This window comes from Crocodylus porosus, unplaced genomic scaffold (genome assembly GCF_001723895.1).
Source record: "Crocodylus porosus isolate Cpor-Errol unplaced genomic scaffold, CroPor_comp1, whole genome shotgun sequence".
NCBI lineage: Eukaryota > Metazoa > Chordata > Crocodylia > Crocodylidae > Crocodylus > Crocodylus porosus.
Window position 1 is genome coordinate 45,480,981 of NW_017728943.1, and position 24,726 is coordinate 45,505,706.

General features: G+C 40.4%; 1 protein-coding gene across 3 annotated transcripts in view; it reads right to left on the bottom strand.

Annotated features, from left to right (window-relative positions):
* Positions 1-24,726, bottom strand: part of EML6 (echinoderm microtubule associated protein like 6) — a 325,505-nt gene that overhangs the window by 168,981 nt on the left and 131,798 nt on the right. For all 3 annotated transcript variants that reach the window (XM_019549288.1, XM_019549286.1, XM_019549287.1), the window contains exons 3-7: positions 21,160-21,258; positions 18,369-18,437; positions 14,750-14,935; positions 12,355-12,490; positions 2,759-2,960 (exon numbers count right to left, since the gene is read on the bottom strand). In XM_019549288.1, the coding sequence (XP_019404833.1) occupies positions 2,759-2,960; positions 12,355-12,490; positions 14,750-14,935; positions 18,369-18,437; positions 21,160-21,258 (692 nt within the window). The remainder of the gene's footprint in view (positions 1-2,758; positions 2,961-12,354; positions 12,491-14,749; positions 14,936-18,368; positions 18,438-21,159; positions 21,259-24,726) is intronic.

Here is a 24,726-nt window from a genome sequence, read left to right on the forward strand (position 1 = left end):
GTAGAGTGTGCAGGTGAGGGATAGCAAAAGAGACATGTTTAATGTCTCTGTTCCAAACACGAAGGCATAAGTACTTCTCAATTAAACAGCTCTAGAGACTTTTTAACATGGCAAAACAATGCTTTGTTCTTCAATTTAATTTTCTGCTTAGCTACCTGATATGGAAAATTTTAACCTCATTTGTTTAAGTTACATGCCACTCAAAAGCAAGTATAATGGAAAAAGTCAGGTATCCTTAACTAAAAATGTCATAACATCTACACTACTTACCTATTCACAGGGTATATTTATATAGATCTTAGCTTCTTTATTTTATACCTTCTTCTATTGCTTTTTTTTATGCTAGATTATAGATGTGATTTTACCAGATGTTGAATTTCAGAAATAAATCTCAAACCATAGCACCTTTGGCTCCATTTACTTCATATTTTTCCAATAACTCATTATTTTTTTATACAGTTTGAGAAGTGTGAAATGTTTTATACAGTTTGAGAAGTGTGAAATGTTTTAAATAAAATAAAATGCAAGTATTAATGTATTCATGTACTGAATACATTCATGTTCTGAATACATGAATAATGTATTCATATTTGAATACGGTCATTCTGAAGGGTAATGAATAGGTTCTAATTTTGATGCACACTAAAGAGAAACTGGACCTCAAAAATTATTTTGATACATTTGGGGAAGGATTCCCAAGTTACACAGTATGCTCATAGTATGAAAAAAACATGAAAATGTGCCCCCTAGCCACATCATGACATGATAGGATCTCTGATCTCAACAATCGCTCCGCCTGCCATGCAACAAATGCATGACAGGCGACACAATTTTGCGATCAGGCCAATTGTGCCATTTCTACTTACCAGCACAGAGGGAGCCTGGGAATGTAATCCCAGGCTTGCCCAACACTGACAAGTTGAAAGTGGAGTGCTGTAGGTCTGGCCAGAGCTGACAATCAGCTGGTTGTCAGCTCTGGCCTGACGACCACACCAGAGACTTTAATCAGCCTTCATGCCTTCTGGGACGGGGGCTGACAATCAGCTACTTGTTGGCCCTGACCCCAGATTGCATCAGGGCTCGTTCAAGTCCCCAGTGCAGTCCCAGATCTGAAGCTGACAAACAGCTGATTGTTAGCTCTGGTTTAGAGGCCTCCCAGTCCTGTTTGAGACTTGGGGTGCCTGGACCAGGGTTGTCAATCACCTGATTGTCAAAACCCCTCACCTAGAAGCTTTGGCTGGTCTGCCAGGTCTGAGAGATCAAAGTCTCCCAGCAGAAGCAGCCAGAGAGTTTTCCTCACTGGGGATTTTAAGCCCTGCTGGGAGCCTCTGTTCCTCCATGCCCAATAGCTCACCTAGAGCTGCCAAGCATAGTGTTTAGAGCCCCTGGCAGGGGGAGCCCTTTGGATCCCCTCCTGTATTCAGCCTTGGGTCAGAGCTTATGGTCAGACAATTGTCAGCCCTGGCCAAACATTACATTTAAGATGCCACACAAACCAGCCATAAAAATGCTCTACATTATACGCGGAACATATTTATGGCTCATTTACCATTTAATGGATACTTAAATTGGGTGCATGGGTAGAAACCTTGCCATTTATGCTACAATTAACTCTTTAATCACAGCATAAATATAGCATGTGGAGGAGGCCTGTCAGTGATTAAATGTTTAGCTAATGCCTTCTGTGAGTGGGACTGTGGATTAGCAGGGACTTACCTGTTAGGGGAGAGTGACTAAGGAGCAAGGAGGGGATGCTGCTGCTGATGGAGACAAAGCACTCCAGGGTGAAAGGAAAAAACAACAGCAAACACCCTGGCAGTTCCCCAGATGTGCCTAAGTTTGCATAGCCAGCTTCAGCTGCTAGGAGGGGTTGCCCTGGCAACAAACAAGGACAGGGAAATAGGACTGCTGAACACAGAAGTGAGGGGGAAGAGAAGGTAAGAAAGCTGAGGGACAAGAGTTGCTTCCTCCTGGAGTCCATAGGAAAGGACCTTGCCGGACTGAAGACAGGGGACCAGATTGAGAGCAGAGACAGGCAAGCCGAACCCTGAAGCCAAGGAGCCCTCACTCTTGGGGTTCAAGGGCTAGAGGGAAACCAGATGGTAAGACCCTGATGCATTTTGTTCACTTAAAGGGAAACAGCTACATGTGTGGCACCTGAAGACAGAAGTTAAACTAAAAGAAAACAGAAAAGTGGGAAGAGAGGCACAAGCTCCATTTTGTTCACCAGATGTAAGGGAGCAGGGTGTAGGGGAAGGAAGGAGCCCTGCTGACAGATGTCACCAGCAGCCCACAGAAGACAGTGAAAGACCAAGAGGTAGCCTCCTAGTTTTAAGAACATCACATGAAGTCATGGCAAGTGAGGATTAGAAGAGGGCAACTAAGAATGGTGACTGTCTGATGCAGTGATGCTGTTGTGGGTACACTAGAATCACCCATAGACACCTTCCAATTCCTAGTGTAGCTGAAATGAATTTAAGTATTTTTAAAACAGTTTTATAGGCAATTTCTGATGATTTTCATGTGATTTATGGTGTGTGAACACCAGGGCAAAGTCAAAAGTAGAGCTGCCAGGATTTAAGTGGAAGAAAACATTATCATAATTAAAGTTTAGCTAAAGATTTTAATATTTCTTGTGAAAATGTTGCAACTGCTCACTTACCATTAATATTATTTTTAAATGAATGACAAATATTTCAAAAGAATATTGGATTTGTACATGACTGAATATAAATAAGCAAATGAGTTGCAGCCTTACCGTACGGATCGATCATCACTCCCTGTGACAGCTAAAGGCTTCTTTGGATGGACTGCCAAAGCCCAGAGCTCCCCTTCACAATGACCCTGCATTATCAGCATTGGTTTATCTCTCTCTCTTACTATCACTTCAAATATTTCACTGTCCTGTGTCCCTGCTAAAAGTCTGTCTGCTTTCCAACAAACGCTTCGGATGGACAAACCTGACAAAGAACAGAATAATCTAAGATTAATGACAATGATGAGACAAAGTGGCATCCACCAGTAATAGAGAACAATAAGATTTTTTGAAAATTTATTTATAACCTCCCCAATATTTTTAATTTACATAGCACCTTCGATCTATAAACAATGTATTGCTTGCTTAGTGTAAAAATGCTTATTAGGTAAGCAAATATAACTTTTTCCATTTTACATTAAAGGACACCAAGCCCATGTCTCCACAGTAAATTTATTGTACTTGGCAGCTGTGTGCTTAAGGATGTTGCATTGTTCTACATAAGATGTCTTCTAAACAAGAACCAGCATAGCTGGATCCTCATACTGTTGCGAGTTTGCTAACTACCACTGCTAAATGACCACATCCATTAGCTTGTCCCCATGGGAATTAACCCTCCCTCCCCACAACAACATGTATTGTTACATTGCTTCCAGTTTAGGAAGCACCCACCTACAGTAGTGGGGCACTCTTGAGTATGGTACTGCTATATAAGACTCTGGGAGATGAAGGGTTCAGTCCTGTCAAGTGCTTCAGATTCTGAAGCTTTGTTAAATCAAACTTGATTTAACATAATGTAAAAAGTTGACGAGAACTTCAGCTTTTGCAACCTAAACTTTTTTTGCTGCTTGCTTCATAAGTTTTGCTTTATTTGTAAATTTAAATAAAACAATTACAAAAAATGATTACTGCTACTGCAATTTTAAATGCACGAAAGAACTCAATGGTTTTTATCCAGTTTTTATCAGTAAATTAACTGACAGAGACATGACTTAAGTGACTTATTTTAGAGCATATGGGAGAGCTGTGGCAGAACGGAATTGAAATACAGGCTTTCGATTTACCAGTCCTGTGCTTTAATCACAAAACTATCCTTGCCCCATAAGTTATCATCCCTCCTGCCCATTTTATGAGGTAAAAGGTATACATGGACCATATTGGTGCTCTGTCCTTCATTTCAAGGGACCACTCACATGTTAAGTTCAAATGTTTAAATGAAGGGCATGCTTTTATTGCTCATTATTTTATCAGTATTTCTCATTCACCCATACTTGGGAATCATGAATCAGACAACAGAACAGAAGTGGGCAATTATTTCAGCTGGAGAGCTATTCAATGAGTTTTGGTGAGCTGTTGAGGGCTGCACATACAATCTTTCAGAAGATATCAAATTATAGATACAAAACAAATCATATACTAAAAAATCAATCATATACTATAAAATATTTTAATTTTATTAAAAAGAATAATTTGTGTCCTGATTTATGTTATTTGCAATACTGTATATATAGGTGATTATTACATAACAGCTCACCTATATATACAGTATTTTCAATACTGTATATATAGATGATTATTACATAAAGTCTTACTCTTGTATATTGTAAGTGTGTGGGGGGGGGGTATGAATGTCTGTGTGCTAGGTCCTAGAAGTTGGCTGGGGGTGGGGGGGAAGAAGCAGGACAAGGGGTGCATGCAGCAGAGCTTGCCTGACTGCTGTAGTGCAAGTGCAGTCCGCCTCCACCAATGTGGCTCATGACTGCCCCTACAACTTCTGCATGGGACTGAGCCCTGCACATTCCCCCCTAGGGTAGCCTGCACTGTGCTTCCACCCACATCCATCCTGTGTCCACCAGACATCACCACTCCCAGCCCAAGCCAGGATGCACAGCTTCCCATAGGTTGCTGCCACAGCTGCCCAGATACTACTCGGCCCCCTCACCCCCTCCAGTGGCTCCTCCTCTTCCTGCACCACTCCAGGTAGCAGGTAATGTGGGGAAGCCGTGGGGGTGGATGCTAGGCAGCAGATGCCCAGCAAAGTGGTGGTGGTGGGGAAGCTGCAGCTGGATGGCTCCTGCCCCAGTGCATGAGTTTCCAGCTCTAGCTTTCTGCTGCCTTCCACCCACTCCACCTGTCTGGCACAATGAACAGCCACCTTCAGGTTGCTGAGTGGGTAGAAGATGGCTGGGAGCTGAAGCTAAAGCCCCACACACTGGTGCAGGAGCCACCGAGCTGCAGCTTCCCCCCACCTAGCTGGGCATGTGGTGCCTGGCACATATCCTCACCGCCACTGTCATGTCCCTGCAATACTTGCTGCCTGGAGCGGGAGGAGGACAAGGAGTCACTAGAGGAAGATAAAGCTGAGGAATAGCCATGAAGCTATAGTTGCACTGGGAATAGCCCTGCTGGGAAGCTGTGTGAGCTGGCTGAGGCCATCAGTGGGTGCCAGTGGGATCACAACACATGCCACCACAGGTGGCAGTTGGCAGCGCTCAGCCCCATGTGGAGAGCCACGGGGGCAGCCGTGGGAAGGATACAATCAATTGGTGGGTACCAGGCCATGGGCGAGATCCAATCAGTTGGTGGGCTGGATCCAGCCCATGGGCCAACCTGCCCACCTCTGCAATAGAAAACATCATTAAAATTAACTAAATATTTCTACACAACTTGATTTTTACATAATCTCTACTATTGGCCCCGATTCCCAATTTGTGCCACTGTGAATTGAGAATTTCACTGAAATGAGTCAAGTTACACTGCTTTAAGGCTGGCATAAGGGAAGGAATAATCAGGCCATATTTGCATATTGAGAGATCAAGAGATGGGTATGCACATTTTCAGGTTAGTCAATTTTCTAGATTCAGTCTGGTGATTATTTAGGTGGTATTTGTTGTTGTTTTGTTTTGTTGTCACCCCCAGCCTCACAATCCAATTTTGTGCTGATTTTATTTTTTAACGCAAACTGTTTTTTGTTAATTTGTGGAACTGCCTACATATATATTTTCAATATTCTGTTTACTTTTTACCTGAGCTGGAACCACAGATTAATCTATACACAGTTACTTCTTTTTTTTAAGAACTGTAAGTGATGGGAGTTATTTGCTATAGAAAATGACTAATAACTATTTTTATCTCTAGGATACTAACACTGAGTGTACTAACAAAGTATATATGGAGGAATGCTGCAAATGGTTAATTATTATTCCAGGCAGGATTGGCATCTGTTTTATCACAACAGATTCCTGACTACTGTAAAACTAGATGTGCCACAGCCCAGAAATATGAAACCACTTTCGTTTGTAAGATCAAAATATCAGCATAAACACTGCAACTGAAGACTGTACAAAGAAATGAATCACTACTTTAATGGGCCTAGGTTTAAGTTTCAGGAGATTCAGTTCACCATTAATTTTGTAAGGTCACTATGCCAACTCTTTTGCACACCCAAATTCTAAGGTTATTTTTTCTTTTTTGGTGAAAGCAAAAGCTGTACATACTTTTTATTCAACAATTCATGGTTCATGAAATGACTTGCTGAATTATGCAAAAAAGTTTCAGAAATGCCCCAAATTCAGAACTAAGTTCCATTGATTTTCATTGAAACTTAAGGGTGCCTGTACACACCACAGCTTTTAATCCTCATTAAATTAAATAGTTTTATAAAATGTAAACTTGTTTATTTTGGAGTGTCACATCTGTGTTCACACGCACTAGGTTTTCAAATTAATTAAGCTGGGTCCCTGGCCAGCACTGCAGGAGATTGGGATGGTCCAGCACTGGCCGCCCAGCCTGGGGCCATCCACCCACCTCGTGCCCATGCCCTGCCATGCAACTGTGGAAGCAGGGAGCTGGCAAACTACACAAGTGGGGGCGGCGGGGAAACAAAAAGCAGAAGCAATTCAAAAGTGAAAGCAATTCAAAAGGGTGAACTACAAAAAAATTGCAGCATCATCTGGTGGACATTACAGGTCTTTGAGTGTCTTTGTGTTTGCATGTAATGAATCCATGGATGTGACGCTTTAATTCCCAGTGAGCCAAACTAAATTATGTCCAAAGAACTTTAGTTTAATGCGCAAGAGAGACTTTTCAAACATTGGGAAATTCCGCTTGTGCAAACAGACATAGTTGCAGCACGGGAACAGGCAAAAATCATGGCGTGTACATGAGCTCTAACACTACAAAGTGCCTTGGGGAAATTTGGGATCTAGTTTCCTTAGAGCTAGATACTTCCGAAAACCACACTCAGTAACTCCAGAATGCTAGTACTATTAGCCATTATATTTTGGTCCTAGTTAGTACAACTACATTTATTAAATTTTCACTTTAGATTCTTTTCATATTGCCTGATATAAGCATCCCAGAAATCAAACCCAGACCATATGCTGAACATAATGTCAAGGTATTTATTTTAGCATACAAATTGTTGCCCTTCCAGTTAATGGCTGACCTATCATATTAAGACTTTCAAATAGCCAGCAAGTAACATGTTTATTTTAAGCATCAATATAGAACTGAGCATCTCAATTGGATAATTATGGCTACCTATCTCAATATCTCCTTCAGAAGAAAAACAAAGAGTTTGCTGGCAATATTTAGAAAGGAATCTGCAAGTGATCAAACCCTTTAGATGCTCTTTTGATTTTTCTCTTTAGCTGTTCTAGATGAAGTTGACTTGCCATGAAACAATAACAATTTGAGAGCATTTTCTTGTTTGGCTGCTTGCAGTCCTTTTAACCTTTTGCTTTAGCAAATCAACAAGGCACTGTGAGATTAAATCAAAGAATGAATGAAAAATATCAAACTGTCATGTTATAATCCATGACATGGTTAATTCTACATACATTATTTACAATATTACAAGGTTGAATATGGATTGAAAACTGATAGTTAATAAAATTCCCACCATAAATAAAGTGTTATAAGCATGTTGTGTTGTCCTCTGAGAGGGCTAAAAGAACATTTATTCATTTGGTCTTTCCAACTTCAAAAAAAATCAGAGATTGGTTTAGACCAGGGCATTCTAGGTAATGGTCTAAGTACTTCTGATAGCAACTTCCTCTTGAAAGGCAACACAATTAGCATTGGGACAGCACTGCAGTATTAAAGCACAGATACGAAAAAGCTTATGCCACGTACACTTTTTTAATTTCCAGGGGACCATGTCTTCTATGCTGAAGGTGAAAGAAACCTATTATTTATCAAACACGTTATTAGTACAGTGATAGATTTATATATAAGTGCAAAAGCTTCATTCATGATCAGACTGTGAGGTTTTGGTATTCTGTAAAAGTTTTAGGGTTCTTCACAGCACAAAACACTAACACAATTGTGAGTTTGGCAGCAGGTTGCCTCTGCAAACTGCTTCAGAGACAATTGATAGGAAAGAGAAATTGGGACTACTCACACATGCTCACAGTTAAGCATGTGCTTAAGCAAGTCAGGGCTTTGAAGAATATAACTGAAGCTGTCACAGAATGTCTACAGCGTCTGCTTTTAATGCAGTAACATGGAACAGATCTGCGGTGGGTCATAATACAAGAACCACAGAAAGAGGCATAACTGGGATCTAGCAGGCAGGTAAAAGACATAGCACACTGAAAGGATAAAGTAAAGGGAAAAAGCAGAAAAAGACAACATGGAAAGATGCAACAAAAAAGTAGGTACAGAAATAAGATGATCAGGTTGCCTGTATTTTATGAATGCAATTCTCCCTAGGCCCTATATATTTTTATTTTTGTTGTTCACCCTGTTATTAGCAAGCAGGTTTCACAGATAAATTCTGCTGTTTCTTCTTCCTTGGTCAAAATGATTATGCCCACGGACAGATCCTCTTTAATTTATCAATACAGGAGTGCTTCCTGCCAGTATAGGAGCTAAAATATCATTCAGTACATACTGATGTGTTGAAGTCAGATTTATAGTCTGTCATAACCATCTAGGGAGAGGACAATGCCTGTTTTAGTTTTGGAAAATCAAATTTAAAAAGAAGACTGGCTTAAATGTTATTTTATTTGAACCTCAAATTTTCAGGTGGCAAATGATAGGTTAAATGCTTCTAACATAAGCTCATTGCAACTTAGAAGTTACTTGATTTATTTGCTAATAAAAGCTATGTTAATAATCACATTTAAGTGGAAATTGAGTTCATCATTTGTTCTGCAAATGGAATTTTGTACTAATTAGCCATGTCTTGTAACAACACAGAATTAGCATGGGCAGTCTATAGCTGTTGCTATGCAATTTTTTTCTGAACTTAGTTGTTCTCCTTTTTAGTGTTCTGTCCTTTTTAACATTTAACAGATGATAGAGGTAATGGCACTAAATTAACACTACTTAATAGCTACTTTAAAAAACAGTTTTCCTCCTTTTAGCAAAGGAAACTACTTGATTTAACTTCCTTCTGTATCAAAATCTGTTCCTAAGACCTCCTGCAGAAGAATAGTTAGTCTCCACAGGAAGCGCATTAGGAACTGATGGCCTTTATAAATAAATTATGGCTTCCTAATGTTGCTTATTATTGTGATGCAATATTTTTTGTAGAACATTTCATTAATTCAATAAATTCACACATCCAAGATCAGTTTTGTTTGTGCACATAGGAACATATGCCAGAAAGTTTATGGGCAGCAAGAACACCACAGAAGAGATGGTGATTAGTTCCATTCCTGCCACTCAAAATTATGTACCTAGCTAAAAACCCCTTCAAAGTGAACCAAAAGTTAGATGTTTCTTATTGTATATTCTATGAACAAGCAATAGTCACCATGTACTGCCCCTCACATACAGTTCTGTTGATAAGAACAGATTGTATGTTAGCCAGAAAGCAGGCATTTGTTACTACAACTTTTGCATTGGGCAGCCATTCTTTTTGTGTGTTAGAATTGGCCTGTTGAAGGCTGCTTGCAGACGTTAAAGAAAAAAAACAAACAAACCAGTTTACTTTAAACTCCACATGCCCCCATGTCAAGCCCAATGTATGCCCAGAAGAGGCACTGTTAGTTGCACTTGGCTTTCCCAGCATCTGTATAGATTGGGTGCTTTAGTGTGGCTTTTTGGGCACTTTTGTCTAATAGCTGATTGAATCAGCTTCAGCAAAATGTGCCAAAAGGCCCCAGTGAAGTGCCCAATCTGTACAAATGCTGCAGAGCCAAGCTGAAGTAATGCACTGCTGCTTCTGCTAAAGCACAGTTTTTTGTTTTGTTTTTTTAAGATCTGCAAGCAGCTAAATTTTTAGAGCCAGTTTTAAGAAAGAGAATTAGGATTTACTTACAGCCCACATCTTTTCTTCACAATACCAAGAAACATTTTCTAAGAATTTGAGTGCTTCAGAAATTGATCACACTAACATAACCACTAATAGGAATTTCTATAGCTTATTTCTATACAAATTATTAGTCATTTCGATGTTGGCTGCCAAAACTTGTGCCAGCAATACACTCTGTTGGCACAGTCCATTTAACAGTTTTTAAAAACTGAAAGCAAACATACCAGGATAAATACTGGTTTTGAAAACCAGAACTACATCCAGGGGAGCTGCTGGAGTGACTGCACAGCAGTGTAACTAGGAATGGCAACTGGGACATGAGCCTGTGGTGCTGACTATGGGGGGTAAGCCTAGAATGGGGACCGGAGGCATCAGAGTAGCAGCATGGGGCTGTATTTGGGCTTCCAGCATGCCGTGCACCATTCCTGGTCCTTCTCCAGCTGCCAGCACACCCGGGCACCTTCCTGACACCTTCCCACACTGCCCCAGGGGCAAGTCAGCCCATTCCTGGGAGATCCCAGGTGGTGGGGACGATGAACAGGATGCTGCTCCCTGGGCGGGCTTGGGGAAGAGTTAGATCTCGCGAGAGCTGCCTCTGAGCTGAGGCAACATCCAGTCTGCTAGAAGCCCACCCAGGTAGCCCTGAAGGGCACCGCCACCACAGAGGGAAGGCCCGGGGCCCCCCACAGCTCAGGAGCTGCTCAGCCCGTGGGCAGCACCTGCCAGATCCAATTCTTCCTTGAGATCACCTAGGGAGCAGTACCCCTTGCACTGTCCCTGCTGCCTTCCTACTGCCTGGAGCCACCAGGGAATGGGTTGGCTCGCCCCGGGGCAACAGAGGAAGGTGGCAGGAGGGCGGTTCTAGCAGCTGGAGAAGACGGCGGGGACAGTGCACAGTGCACTGGAAGCCTGCGGGGCTTGGGAAATCATTGGATTGAGCGCCTCTGAGCTGAAGCAGCCCCCAGACTGTTAACAGCCTGCCTGAGTGGCCCCAGGGGGCACTGCCACTGTGGAGGGAAGGACCAGGGCCCCCAAAGATGAGGGGTGGCTCAGACCTGTCAGCAGTTCACCCGCCCATGCTCCCCCACCCGGCCATGAGAGAGGCAGACCGGCTCAACGGGAATAAAAAAAAGGATTGGTTTTCTTGCCGCTTCTACCTTCAGCCCACCTCTCCCATGGCTAGGGGGTGAGTTGTCAGATTAAAGGCTGCAATGTTAGAAGTAGCAATGTTGCAAGCTAAACTACATGGGGGTGTGGTTTAGTTTGCAACACAACAAACTCATTTAAATTGCAAAAATCTCCTTACGTGTAAAGTGTGATGCAATTAAACCATAAAACAAGCAATTTTCATTATGTGTACAAGCACCCTACAACCTTCTAAAGTGCACACTATCCTATGGAAACAGTTGCAATTGGAGTTAGTTGATGACTGAATTTAAGAATGAAGCTGATCTAAACAAAGATGTGCTGGACTATTTTCCCACTTAGTTTTTTGTTCTGTTTCAATTAAATGATTGGAGCAAAAATGTTAAAAGGCCTAACTGGATGACTGGTTTCTAGAGCTATAATGTAATGAATGAAGGCAGCTTGCCTACAAGAGGCAGAATGTCCCCAGTGGAACTGTGGGAAGTATGTCTAGTTATACAAAATACTGTGGTCAAAATTTTCAAGAGCAATCTCTAATCTGCAGACGAGCAAGCTGTGTGATTCTATTCACCATGATGAGAACCTGCAACTCCATATGAAGCCAATAATATTTTCAGATGCTCAGCATTTCTGTTTACAGAGATCTTAGGCTGGGAACCCAAAATTAAAGTCTACTTTTGAAAATGTGGATTCAGATATTGGGGGAGGAGTGAGAGGGCAGTGAAAATGCAGCATCTTCTCTCTTGCACCAGCTTCTAACCACAAGCAACAGAACTGGAAAAGCCTGGCTACAACCCCAGCTGTATATCTTCCCTTTTAGAAAGTTAAATGCCCTGCTCATACTGACTTATTTTCCCCCTCTGCATTCATGTTTTGAAGGCACAAGCAAGACCACTGTTATATATTTTTATGGTGAGTAAAATTTTACATGCGACATTGTGATACTTCCAGAACATTAAAAAATGACTACAAAGCATACTTCTATGTATACTATGGAATATGAAAACAAAATTAGGGGAATTAGGAAACATCATTATCAAAAAGAAAAGAAAAAAGAATGCAGGTTATTAAACTGAATGTAACATTCAGCTGTATGCGGAAGCATTAATAAGTTGTATAATCTTCAAATGTACAAAAAAAATCCATTATCCAAATGTAGCAAAATCCATTAATAAAGAATATTTATTACCTTTGTATCCTTGTTCAGTCTCCCTGAGATCAATTTTAGTAATTGGTTTGAAATCGGTGTCCCATAACCGAATACAACCATCTCTCCCACCAGTGGCAAAACCTTCCTCACAAGCATACATACTAAAAATTCCAGCCTGTTAATCAATAGTATAATAGTTTTTAAAGTTGCTTACAGTTTGGTTACACATAAGAACAAATAAAATGAGTCTGAGTAGCCTCATGTTAAAGGCTACAAGCTGTTAAGAGCTGTTAAATAGTACTTTTTAAAAGACAAAATGTTCTCCACGCAGAAAACAAACCAATAAATATCGGGAATGCTTTATTTCAAGTGCTCTTACCAGTGCTCTACTTAGAGTGAATTATAATGGAAGCTCTGCACCAATACCAGAGACATGGTTTATACCTGTAACTCCCAAATTAACAAGGAGTTTTAAGTGACAGAAGACTTCAAATAAACTGCTACCCAGATAAACAAAAACAAGCCAACAAGCCCTACATATTTTCTTAGAAGTGCAGAAATGACTGAGACATTGTTTCATGAATTCAGTTCAGACATCATTTACAATCTGACTCAAACTGAAGAAGTGTGAATTTTATTCTCCTTGTCAACACAAAAGCATCCATTACAGTTTGAACTGCTTTTTGCTTTTGAAAGGGCCAAGCTAACATAAAGGATAGCAATTGTTTTGCATTACAGTATTTCTTCCAGTCTGTCCAAATGCCTCAGATAATATCCTGCTGTGCTGGAGACCTAGTAAGGTAAGAGGTGGGTTTCCTAAGCTGTTGAAGAACTAATGCACAGGCAAACCAATTTGTTTTGAAGTTGTCAGTGTCTGACTTCTTCATCAGTAACTAAATGGAGATAAGGACTGAGATAGTGGTGGAAAGGGAGGGAAAGCTAAGTAACTTGCAGAAAGTCTCAGCCTCTTGGGTGAAATATATAACACATTATATAGAAAGAAATAACAGTTTGCATTCCATGACTAGAAGCACTGTAAAGCAATTCTAAAAAAATTATATTGGGGTTTTGTGTCTCAGGGATTTCCACATTGTATTCACTCAATTTTAAAATAAGAGGATGAACTTTCCATATTCAGTATGGCATATGAAATCTCTAGTTTAGCTCTAGTTTTTGCATCATCAGCAAGTAATACAAATTGCACAATCAGAGCTTAATTAGCAATTCTGTCCAGAATGAGAGCCAGAATTTAATTCTACTCATTCCCCCCATACCTGCATATGTTCTGATGGGGTCCTACAGATAAAAAGCAGTGTAAAAACTTTATTTATTCAGAAAACAAATATAATAGACAACTTTATGGACAGAAAGCAGGTCTGTTAATTAAGCAGATGTCATTTTTACATTTTTCCTTTCCTCAATTTGGGCACGATTGTAATATGGTCATGTCAGAGGCACCGCTAACTTAAGCTTGACTATTTACACAAGTAAGGATTACTTATGAGTAAGAATTTTAAAACTAGGATGTTAATATGTTTTTCTATTTTTCAATATTGCTATGACTTCTGATGTATAGCAAATAGACATCGTCTTTTCTTAGGCTGTTCAAACACTCCTGTTGAAACTGTTAACAACAACTGTAAATTGAAATTGTTGTTTCTAGCACGGTTCTAGAAGAAGGCTATACAGAATGCCATTTGGGTTTTATAAGGCTGCTCTCTAGAAAAAAATCCCTGTCTGGATTGGTAAGAGAAAACATACAATAACATTGTGAGCTACATCTGCTAGTAATAAATGTTTATAGTGGTAAAGCATGTCCCTACCTTTGGGAAATGAAATGTTTTGAATTATATTTTTAAGTAACTACATATTTAACTAATGAGATTTTTTTAAAAATCTTGTTCATAGTTTCTAAGATAGTCGAGGTGGATCTCAGTTGTAAAACAGATTTGTGTGGGCTACGGGCGTGGGGGGGGGAATCAGGCTAAAAAAGCTCCATTATTATGCTTAAGATCCCCAATATTAATGAAAAACTTGATACAAAATACTGAGAAATCCAGGGGGGAAATCCCATTTAAATACCTTTGGCTAATTATAATGCATATTTATAAAAGTGGTTTATTCAGAACTCAAATTACTTTAGAATCTGTCAAGATGATACCTTATATTTTTAGACTACTTAGAGAATTCACTGTCATACCAGAGGCAATTCTATCTGTAGCACAATATACTATAGCTAATATTTACACACAAAGCATAACCAGAATATGAAGTCAACTGTACATAAACTTATAATTTAAATTAGCGTGCACTTGTGCAAACTTTTTTCTAAGGTGACAGAGTAGAGCCTTTTAAATGACCACCTCTATTCCCATTCTTCTGTTCCATAAACAAGGTTAAGTTGTTGTAAGTTAGCATTAAAAACACAACTTACGCTGTGCGCTCCTTGAATTGTGCGAACTAAGTTCAGCCCTTTCCAAACATATATGTCTCCATTTAAAGCACCAGAGTAGGTGACATCTTCTTTTGCACATGCTAAGCAAAGGATAGTTTGGAGATCCCCTGTCTTGCCAAATATTCCTCTTTTTGCTGTCAATGCATTTCCACACAATGTCCAGAACTATGAAATGTAAATGAGACATGAAGAGAAGTTTCTGCAGCAGTTTTGGTTTGATCAGTCTTACAGGCACGCTTCCATATTATTCAGTTACTGAACTATGAACCAAAATTTCTCCTGTATGCTTACCAGACTGCTCCATCATGCTATAAATACTTTACAAAGAATTAAAAAAACCACAACAGTAGACATAAAGATTAGACACACATACACAGAGAGATATGGAACTAGCAAGTTGAGTATGAAACTGAAGCAAAATCCAGTCTCGTCCTTCCCATAACCTTACCATCTCTTTATCCCATGTTGCAGTGTGATATCTAATAGAATGGAAGCTTTAAGACAAGAACCTGGGGTTCTTTTAGTCTAAAAAAGCTCCATGAACAACTCTTGTGCAAAATAAATAATAATGGAATACATGAAATAAGAAGTAATGGACAAGAAGTGATGTAGGCCCCTGGCTCCTGAAACAGAATCTGCAACCCTGAATTAGATGCCTGTGCTCCCCATGTAATACACAGGAAGACACAGGTACTTCAGATTGGGATTTGCAAGAGTCAATAGACTGAGAAGAGATGGTATTTCTCCAATACGATACTGTTTGGGGGGTCTAGGTGGAGCAAGGCAGTACCATACTGAAACATGCCATACCCGCTTCCTGAACGCATCTACACATGCAATTAATGGGATGCAATAAACTCTGGTGCAGATTGTGACAGAGTTTATTGCTCCTGGGCACTGTGTTTATAAGTGTGCCTGGGACTGCAGCACATTGAGCCAGGTTGGAGCATCCCTGCTTGGAAGGAGGTCCAGAGGGTCAGCCTGCCAGCCCAGGACTGCTCTGACCCAGCTCAATGTGCTGCAGAGGGGCTGGCTGGAGCATGAGGGTGCTCCAGTGCAAGGTTAGCCAGCAGGTAGTCCTTGCACTGAAGCAACCTTGTGCCCCAGCCAGCCCCATCAGCTACATGTGCATTGCTGCACACTAATGCCACCATAGGATAGTACTTGTTTTTACAAGTACTAACCTAAAGCGGAGTTAATTAGTTTCTTGCAGCCTAATCAGGACACATGTGTAGACACTGAGACTTTACTGTGGAGCTAATTAGGCAGCTCCACAGGAAAAATCTTGTGTAGATGCGCCCATCGTATGCTACATCTGGAACTGGAACGAGTGCAGTCACATTAATGCAGTGTTGTGTGTGTGCCTATAAGCTCTGTTCAGATGCAGGATGCTTCAGGAATATTTTGGATTGTCTTTTGGACTTCTTTTAGCATCCCAGACTGCTCCATCATGCTGTAGATACTTTACAAAGAATTGTATGTGATGGAGAAAAAGACTTCATTCTTCTGAGTTTGCTCTCCCCAAATACTAATTTGGATTATCCAAAACAGTGTATTCTAGCTTACAGTACAGACCTGTAGATACTTTTACTCACTTTGAAGTTGGAGAAATAATGCCATCTCTTTAACCTTAAAGGTACTGAAATAGTAAGATTGCTATTTGAACATTTCTTGCGGGGAATCTAACATTTCATCCTCAAACATCCCAAACACCATTTTCCTCATATGCCTTTATCCACATCTATGTGACTGGTATTATGGATTCTTTAGTTAATTATGATGATTTTAGTGACCACAGGTGACTAACAAAGATAGGTTTTGAGAAGCAGCCTACAGAATATAGCAGATGGCATTAATTCTGCTAAACCATCCTACTGTTTTGAAAACAGTGTCAGTGTGAGGGGCTTAAAGCTTCTCAGTAACCAGAACAAGCAAGATTAACAGGTTTCCTTAAATGTCATTTCAAAGCTTTTCCTACCCATAATCATGTGAAATAATTGCCATCTGTTAGAGGCTTGGCTCATGAAGACAGGGGAGACTACAAACCTGCGGGAAATTATGACAAACAGGGATTTCCCTTTAAGCTTTGCAAAAGCCCAAAGAAGATTTTATACAAAATGTGCAGTCACTGGGGATTTTTCACTTGATTTCAATTTTAATTTTTGGTTGTATTTTATTTTTAATACTAGACAGGCAAAGAACAGCAGGAAGATGATTGGCAAAATTTGTATTTAAGATTCATGAAAGAACAATTTTGTAGCCATGATGGTCCAGAGGCAAGGATTTCTTAGGGTGATAAGAACCTCTTGCCTCTTGCATAATTTCTGGACCATCAAGGCTACAACGTCTTACACTACCATATCACAGAAGGCATTGAATTCTGCAGTTTACAATGGAAAATCCATAACCTAAATAAAAAAGGAAGTCAGACTACACACCCACATCTTCTTAAGCCTGTGCAAGAAATACCAAGGGGACTAACCCTCTGGCTAACATGTATATTTTCATATATGCAATGCAACTATGCAAGAGAACTTTGGAAAAACTGAGAAACCATCTTCTTCACCTAACCTACTCCATAAAGGATCAACTTAAACAGAAGATGCTCGCTTATGCTACTATATCACCCTAAGAAATCCCTGCCTCACATATTTAAGGTCATGCATGTTTGCACTGGTGACAAATATATGAAGGAAGCAAATATTGAGACTGCAGGGTACTCATATTCTCTCATCAGGTCCATAAGATCAAACATGCAGAAAAACAAGGAGCTGAGTCAAACAGCTGAGTGGAGAGCCAGGCAGAGCATGGGACCTGTGTTCATAACCCTGCAGAGCATGTTCCTGTTCTCTTATGTCCCACACAAACCATGGCATGGCAAATAAGGGACCTGTCTCAGTCAAGGCAATCTTTTACCCTTTGCATTGAATATAGCAGGGCTCCACAGATCTTTCTATTGCTACACAGTGGGCATGTCTAAATGAGATGCTATGTCTCCATAGGAATGCACTACAGTGAAGTAGCACTGGTGGGCAAAACCATGGTGCCAAAGCTACATTGCCATTGTGACATGCTTCCTCAGTATAGCACATTGCTGTGGCGATGTAATGGCTAGAAATAACCGTGTGCCACACAGACAGCGCAATACAGACGGTTGCTGCAGTGTCATTCAGTATTTCCAAAAGGAAGTCGTAAATGATGGCATAGTGACAATAGCACCATAGGGGCACATATAGACATGCCCAGTGATACTTTTGGACCCTTAACCAGGGAAAGATAATTAAAGACCTTAAGAGGGCACTTTTGACAAGATGGAGGCCCCAAAATGGGAATAAAGGCTGGTAAATATTAAGTTCCATGAAATGTTCTCTTCACTTTGCTTAAGTTGTCTTGCATTGCAGTCATTTTGCATTTCAGAAAGTAAAAAACCATTATCCTGAACTGGCTTCAGACATAGAAACATATATAAAATGTTGATAAGCTCTAGGAAGCAGGAAAAACCACCTCCCTAAAGAAAAAAATTGAAGGAGACTTCTAGACATCATAAGCTTTATATGCTCTAAATTAACAAAAAATAAAAGCAACAAATCCAGTTTACCTTTATATGTTTCACTCCACAGCTAACCACTCTGTTTGGTTGATACGGATCCCAGGAAATATCAAAAATCTGTTAAGAAAGGCAAAGCCACTACTTTTAATTGTAAACTAGATTCATATGTTATAGATTTTTTCTTTTGCTCATTTTTAGGCAATTGTTGCTGCTTTGCATTTGACAAATGCACTCTATCTAGAGCACACAATCTGATAAAATTCAAAGCACAGAACTTCCTAGACCTTAAATGCTAGAGGATGCAAGTGAGAGAGGATCTGTGGAAAAACCCCTGGTTATACCCACTTCACTCTCCCTTTCAGCATCTACTCTCTGCCTGTGTGTGACACAGGATACTGGGCCAGACAGATGTATGGTCTGAGCCAGTACATGGCAGTTCTTATATAGATGCAGTTAATGCTCTTTGATAAGAACATCAAATATGAGTGTCTTGACTGAAGAATTGTAAAAATGTGCTTGTAGGGTTCCCCCACAACTCTCCCAGATTTCATTCTGAACTTGAAACAAGCCAGCTATTCCACTACTAAAATACTCTTGAACAGACACCATTTATTGTACCAAAGAGAGTGGAAGTTTTATGAGGTAAGAGCATGTCCCTGATGGGTTACTATTAAAGACCACTAACTGCACTTTCAGTCCTCACATCTACTTTAAAAAGTATTAGCAATTTAAATGATACCAACTGAACATGCTTTCAGGCCTACTCTGTAATAACATCTAATGCTGAAATGTATGTGCAGCTAAGCTGAATTCCTCATTTTGACAGACTATATGTCTATCTCACAATGTAAGCATATTTCAAAATTAAGGACCAAATTGTATATGAGTTACTGAGAATAAGAGGGAGGATTTGTTCCTGTATTGCATACTCAGAACAAACCCCTGCTGTGTTCTGGAGTACTCAGATAGTTATCAGTGAGAGCTTGACCTAGGTTATAACTTCAGGATTAGGCCTTGGAAGAAATGCTGGATGATACTTGAAGCTAAAGACTATATACAATGATCCTCAAGAGTCCCCCATTTTGAGGAGTGTTTCAATATTTGGGCAGCCCATCTCTGAAATTTGCAAATTTAAACTGTCACAAGTTGACCATCTGGAAACAGAGGCATCCATATCACCAAAATCGCTTTTGAAAATATATATATAATCCACATGTATACACCTATGTATGTCAGGTAATTCATATAAGATATGTAAATTACAGTCTGATTGCAAAAACTATTTCTGATGCCCACATGAGAGCTAATTCTTTTAAAATGTGAGATTTGCTAAGTCCCATTGTAAGAAATAACCTTTTACCTTTGGTACATGCAGGACTTGCTGGGCTTGGACCCTAACAAGTTCACTCATGGCCTGGAGAACCAGACCACTGATAATTCAAAACTGATCTGTTTCCCACTGAATTCAGTAGCATAATGGGCCCCTGCTCCAATCAAGCAGGAGCTTGGCTGGGCCGGACTCCTTGGGAATTTGGCCCCTGCATGATTGGGGTAGGGGGCAAACTCTAGCGGAGGTTGGGCTGGGCTCTCCAAGAGTTTGGCCTCTGTCCTGGCTGGGACTTGGGCTGAGCAAACAGCCAATGGCACTGGGCTTCCACAGACTATTAGCCCTCCCGCTCCAGCTCCCCCTTGCACCACAGCCTTACCAGCACAGCCCCTAGCTCCTGCAGTGACTGCCATGCATGTGTGTGTGTGTGTGTGCACTGGATTGATTAAAAAAAAAAAATCCCTAATTTTGCACATTCCTGAAAATTCCAATTAAAAAAAAGAAATAAATGCTTAAAAATAAGCAGTGATTTTTGTGGTCAGAATTAAAAAATAAATAAAAATTGAATCCTGCCAAGTCTAATCATATTGCACTGACTTCAGTGGGGGGAAGGAGGGGATGTTAAATTAGGCCCTAAAAGGGCAGTTTTAAAAACTGGAATACAAATTCAATCTCAGTATATTATAAACATAGCGCAGTGAAACACTGATTCTACCAAGCTCACAAGCATGGCACATATAGGCTCTGTAGAGTGCATTGTGCAGTTTTAATTTACTGCCATTATTTATGCATAGTGTATTAACCTATTATACAGCTAGTACATAAATTAAAATGTTGTAAAATGCAAAATGAAAAGATAGCAACCAAGGTGTACCTGTAATTTATCTTAATGTATATAAGTAGATATTTGTGTGTGGAGTGGTAGGTTAGGGTTTCTTCATTTTCTTGTCTTGATTTTCTATATTTGTGTAAACATTTCATAAACTTGGGCAATATTTTCCCCTCAGATTCACTTGGGGAACTTCTGTTCCCATATTTTGCCTGCTGCCCAGAATTTGCCTGATGACAATGGATCCAAGAAGAAAATGTTTCCCTAATTATCACTTTGCTGCTAATAACTTTCTCAGATGAAAGCAAAGGATAAACATACTTTGCTTTTTCAGGTTAAACATCTTCGTGTCATGCATTAACATTAACCCTACCTGTGGAGACAGCATCTGACATCCTATATAAAGAGTTGAAAATCAGTCTAATCAGTGAAGTACAGAGTACTTCTTCAGTGTGCTTGACTGACTACCCAAACATCCATCATGTGCCTCGTTCACTAATGTGTGCTTTGCACTGCGGCAATGTAAGAAAACATGCATATTCCATATTTTCAAATCTTATTAAAAATGACAAACTTCTCTGTGTATTAGACTCATGGAAAAATAAAAATATTTTTAAAAAAGTTTATCAAAATAGTTTGGAAATGCTTAAGACAATATTCAGATAATCCCTTTATACAGTTACCCTATCTGAATGGCCTGTAGCTGTTGCCAGCAGTTTTCCTTTCTTCCAGTCCCAAATACAGACTGTATTTTTGGCATCCAGTCCCACTGAAGCTAAACGCTGAGAAAAAAGAGCAATAATATAGTTAATCAAAGATCAGTTCCAAATCAGTTCATCAGTTCAGTTCATATCATATATGCAACATTTCTATGCAAAAGGACCTACAATAAAAATAAATTGCTAGAGACATCCATGTTAAATATCTGTCTCCCATTAAGACAGAGACTTTTCTAGAAGTTTCAAATTAATAACTCGACTCTTAGATAGCCTAGGTACAGATCCTATTCATCAGAAGATTAAGGCAGTTACTTTTAAGTGCACAGCAACTGGCATTTTGATCTTACTGACCTGTGAGTGCAGGGGAAGAGGCGATAAAACTCCTTCTGCCTCCACAACCCCCGAACACACACCCAATTTTGTCTACAGTGACTGTTTCTGTGGGTATACTTTCAAAATATTATTTTATATAATATGATTTATTACTTCATTTTTGAGGCATTTGTAACTAATTATTTTTAAAGCTTAATAAAAGTAGATGTCCTCCTTACCCTCCAAAACAAAACAACCCTTTGTGCAGAAACGAAGGCTAAAAAGAAGCAAATAGGGCATAAAACATCATGGCAGTCTTGACCTCTTCTCAGTTCCTTCACATCAGAATTTTAATGATGGCTACTCCAAAGAACTGAAGAAAGAGGAGGGTGGGTTGGAATATACATGTGTAGAGCAAATCTTGAAGAACAGCTACTATAGTGTTAAAAAAACATTTGTTTCTCCTTTGAGTGACTGTGCACATATGTGTTCCACTGTAGGTGCCTCACAGGCACTTCTCATTGCAGATGATGGCACTTCACAGTCTATCTAAACAGAAACCATAGGACTGGTTTGCTAAAGCCTGTACTGAATCTGGAAACCTAATGTACAACATAAAATCTTGCAAAAGTACATTATAAAGACCACGCAGCACCTTTGCAAATGCGTGTCATAAGAACACTGTTCAAGAAAGTTCCTTAAGTGGCTTTTTTGTGGGAGAATGGATAATTACTTTCATTGGGGAATGGTTTGTTATCTAGATTAAATCCAGCTATATATTTGTTGTACAGATAGTCTGTTCTTTCATTCTTTTTTCCTAGGAAATAATCTAAATGAGGGTCTTAATTGTCTTATCCTGTCTAAGAATGAATGTCCTACAAATGACACCTTGCCTCACCTTTGTCAGAGTGGACCTTAAAGACAATTAGTAGATGAACTGCCTGGTTAAAGTGAAAGTTCGAAGTGACCTTGCACATAGCCTCAAAGAGAACTTCTTCTTGGAGATTACAATGGGAGGAAGCTCTGCCATGAAAAGCTGCAGTTCTGAAACTCTCCTGGGGAATGGCATTGCTGTTTTTCTTTGAAAAGCAGAGAAGAGAAAGAGGAAGCCATATGCACAATGGTGACCCCATAAATCAGGGCAAGGATAAAATCCAATAGCAGACCCAGTTCTTGAATTGGTGGTTACGTTCTTATGAGACTTCTGAGAAAACTTCTTTTCTATAGAACATGATAAATCTGGAGGAGGATGCCTGGCCAATGTTGCAGCTCAGTGGACTACAAGTCAGCAAATAGATAGGTGTAAGCCTTTCGAGTGTAGCAACATTGCAAGATATGCAGAATTTTTGTTGTGGTGGGGAAGCGTTGATAGAGCAGAACCTAGATGCAAAACTGCTTCCATTTTACAAGACGTGTAGTTCCCTGCAGTCATATCTAAACTCCAAAACTTACCATGTCTGGTACCAGAGCCCTCAAATGTTCTGCACTGATTGCTTACACACTATTTCCTTCCACCCTGAACAGAAGCAGCATAGTTTTTGCCAGGGATGAACTAATTAGTGGTGCTGAGTGACAGCCCACTTGCCTGCTCCTGACACCATGTAAACGTAGTTGCATTTTTTTTCTGTTTGGGTAGGAAGGGTAGCATGGTAAGTCCAAGGTCATCATTACCAGTCACAGTTGGACTGTAAATGGTTAAAGACACATTCCTATTAATAACAATATTCAGGACCCCCCTTGAAGCAACCTTTTTTTCAACCCAAAAATACATTTGTCCTTTAGGGAAAGCTCATCCAGAAATCACATACAGCAAAGCAGGCAGACTTGCTTAAACAGAGCAGTATTTTTTGGATAATTTCAGTATACCAGGCAGATTCCTTTTGACAGGAAGTCCAGACTGAACTGTAAGCAGAGTATCAGTCAGTCAGACAGCCATGCTGATTGTCTTGAGCCTCTGCATCCCATCTTCCCCCTTGTACTTCTGTGTCTCTTTTCAAGCTCCTCCCCCAAAGGAGCATCCTTTGATGGGCATCTTGAGCACCAGAGATAGCAGAGACCCTCCAGGTGATGGGACCTGAATTCAGCCTGCCTCAGCATGCAAAGTGTTCCACTGAATATTTGATGGCTAATTCTCTGCTAGTTAGGCTAGCTATGTGCAGAAAAATCACAGCTACTTCCAGGTCTAGTCCAGGCCAAATTAACCCATTCTTTACTGATGAATAACAGCATTCAATCTAATTGGGGAAAGTGAGGCATGCACCATTTTCACAGAAATATTCATAAAACACTACCATATTTATGCTTGGCAAGATTTGATTTTTTTTAAATCAATAGACATTGATAAACATTGATTTCACCTGACACTAACAAACTAATGGGAAAATATTTCTGTCGGTAACCACTGACATTTACATAAAGGAAATGTAAAATAACTAACTAAAAATCCAGGATGGAGGTAAAGAAAACTGGTGTGCACACACACACATACACATGCAGGCACACATTCAATGGCCATTACAGGTGCTGGGGGCCATGCTTGTAAGGCTGTGCTAGGAGGTGGAGTTGGAGGGGCAGGGCTGGTAGTTGCAGGGAGCCCAGTGCCGTAGTTCACTCACTCTGTCCAGATCCCAGCTGGGGCAGTGGCCAAACTCCTATGGAGGCCACACTGGGCTTTTCAGGAATTTGGCCCCTGCCCCAATCACACAGGGGCCTGGCTGGGTTGAGCTGGGGTCCATGGGAGTTTAGCCCCTGCCCCAATCAAGCAGGGGCTGGGCTGGGCCGGACTCCTTGGGAATTTGGCCCCTGCATGGTTGGGGCAGGGGGCCAAACTCCAGTGGAGGCTAGGCTGGGCTTTGCAGGAGCTTGGCCCCTGCCCTGGCTGGGACTTGGGCTGAGTGAGCAACTGATGGCACTGGACTTCCAGGCACTATCAGCCCTGTACCTCCGACTCCTTGTCCCAGCACAGCCTTACCAGCACATCCCCAGCTTCTGCAGTGGCTGCCATGCATGTGTGCATATGTGTGCACTGAACTGATAAATATAGAACTCCCTCCCCCGCAATTTTGCACAATTCTGAAAAGTCCAATGTTGCAGTTGTATTGCAAGGCAATTATAATTTAAAACCACACTTTGGGCCCGCACTGTTCAACATCTTCATCAGTGACTTGGATGAGGGGGTAAAAAGCACCCTGTTCAAATTTGCTGATGACACTAAGATGT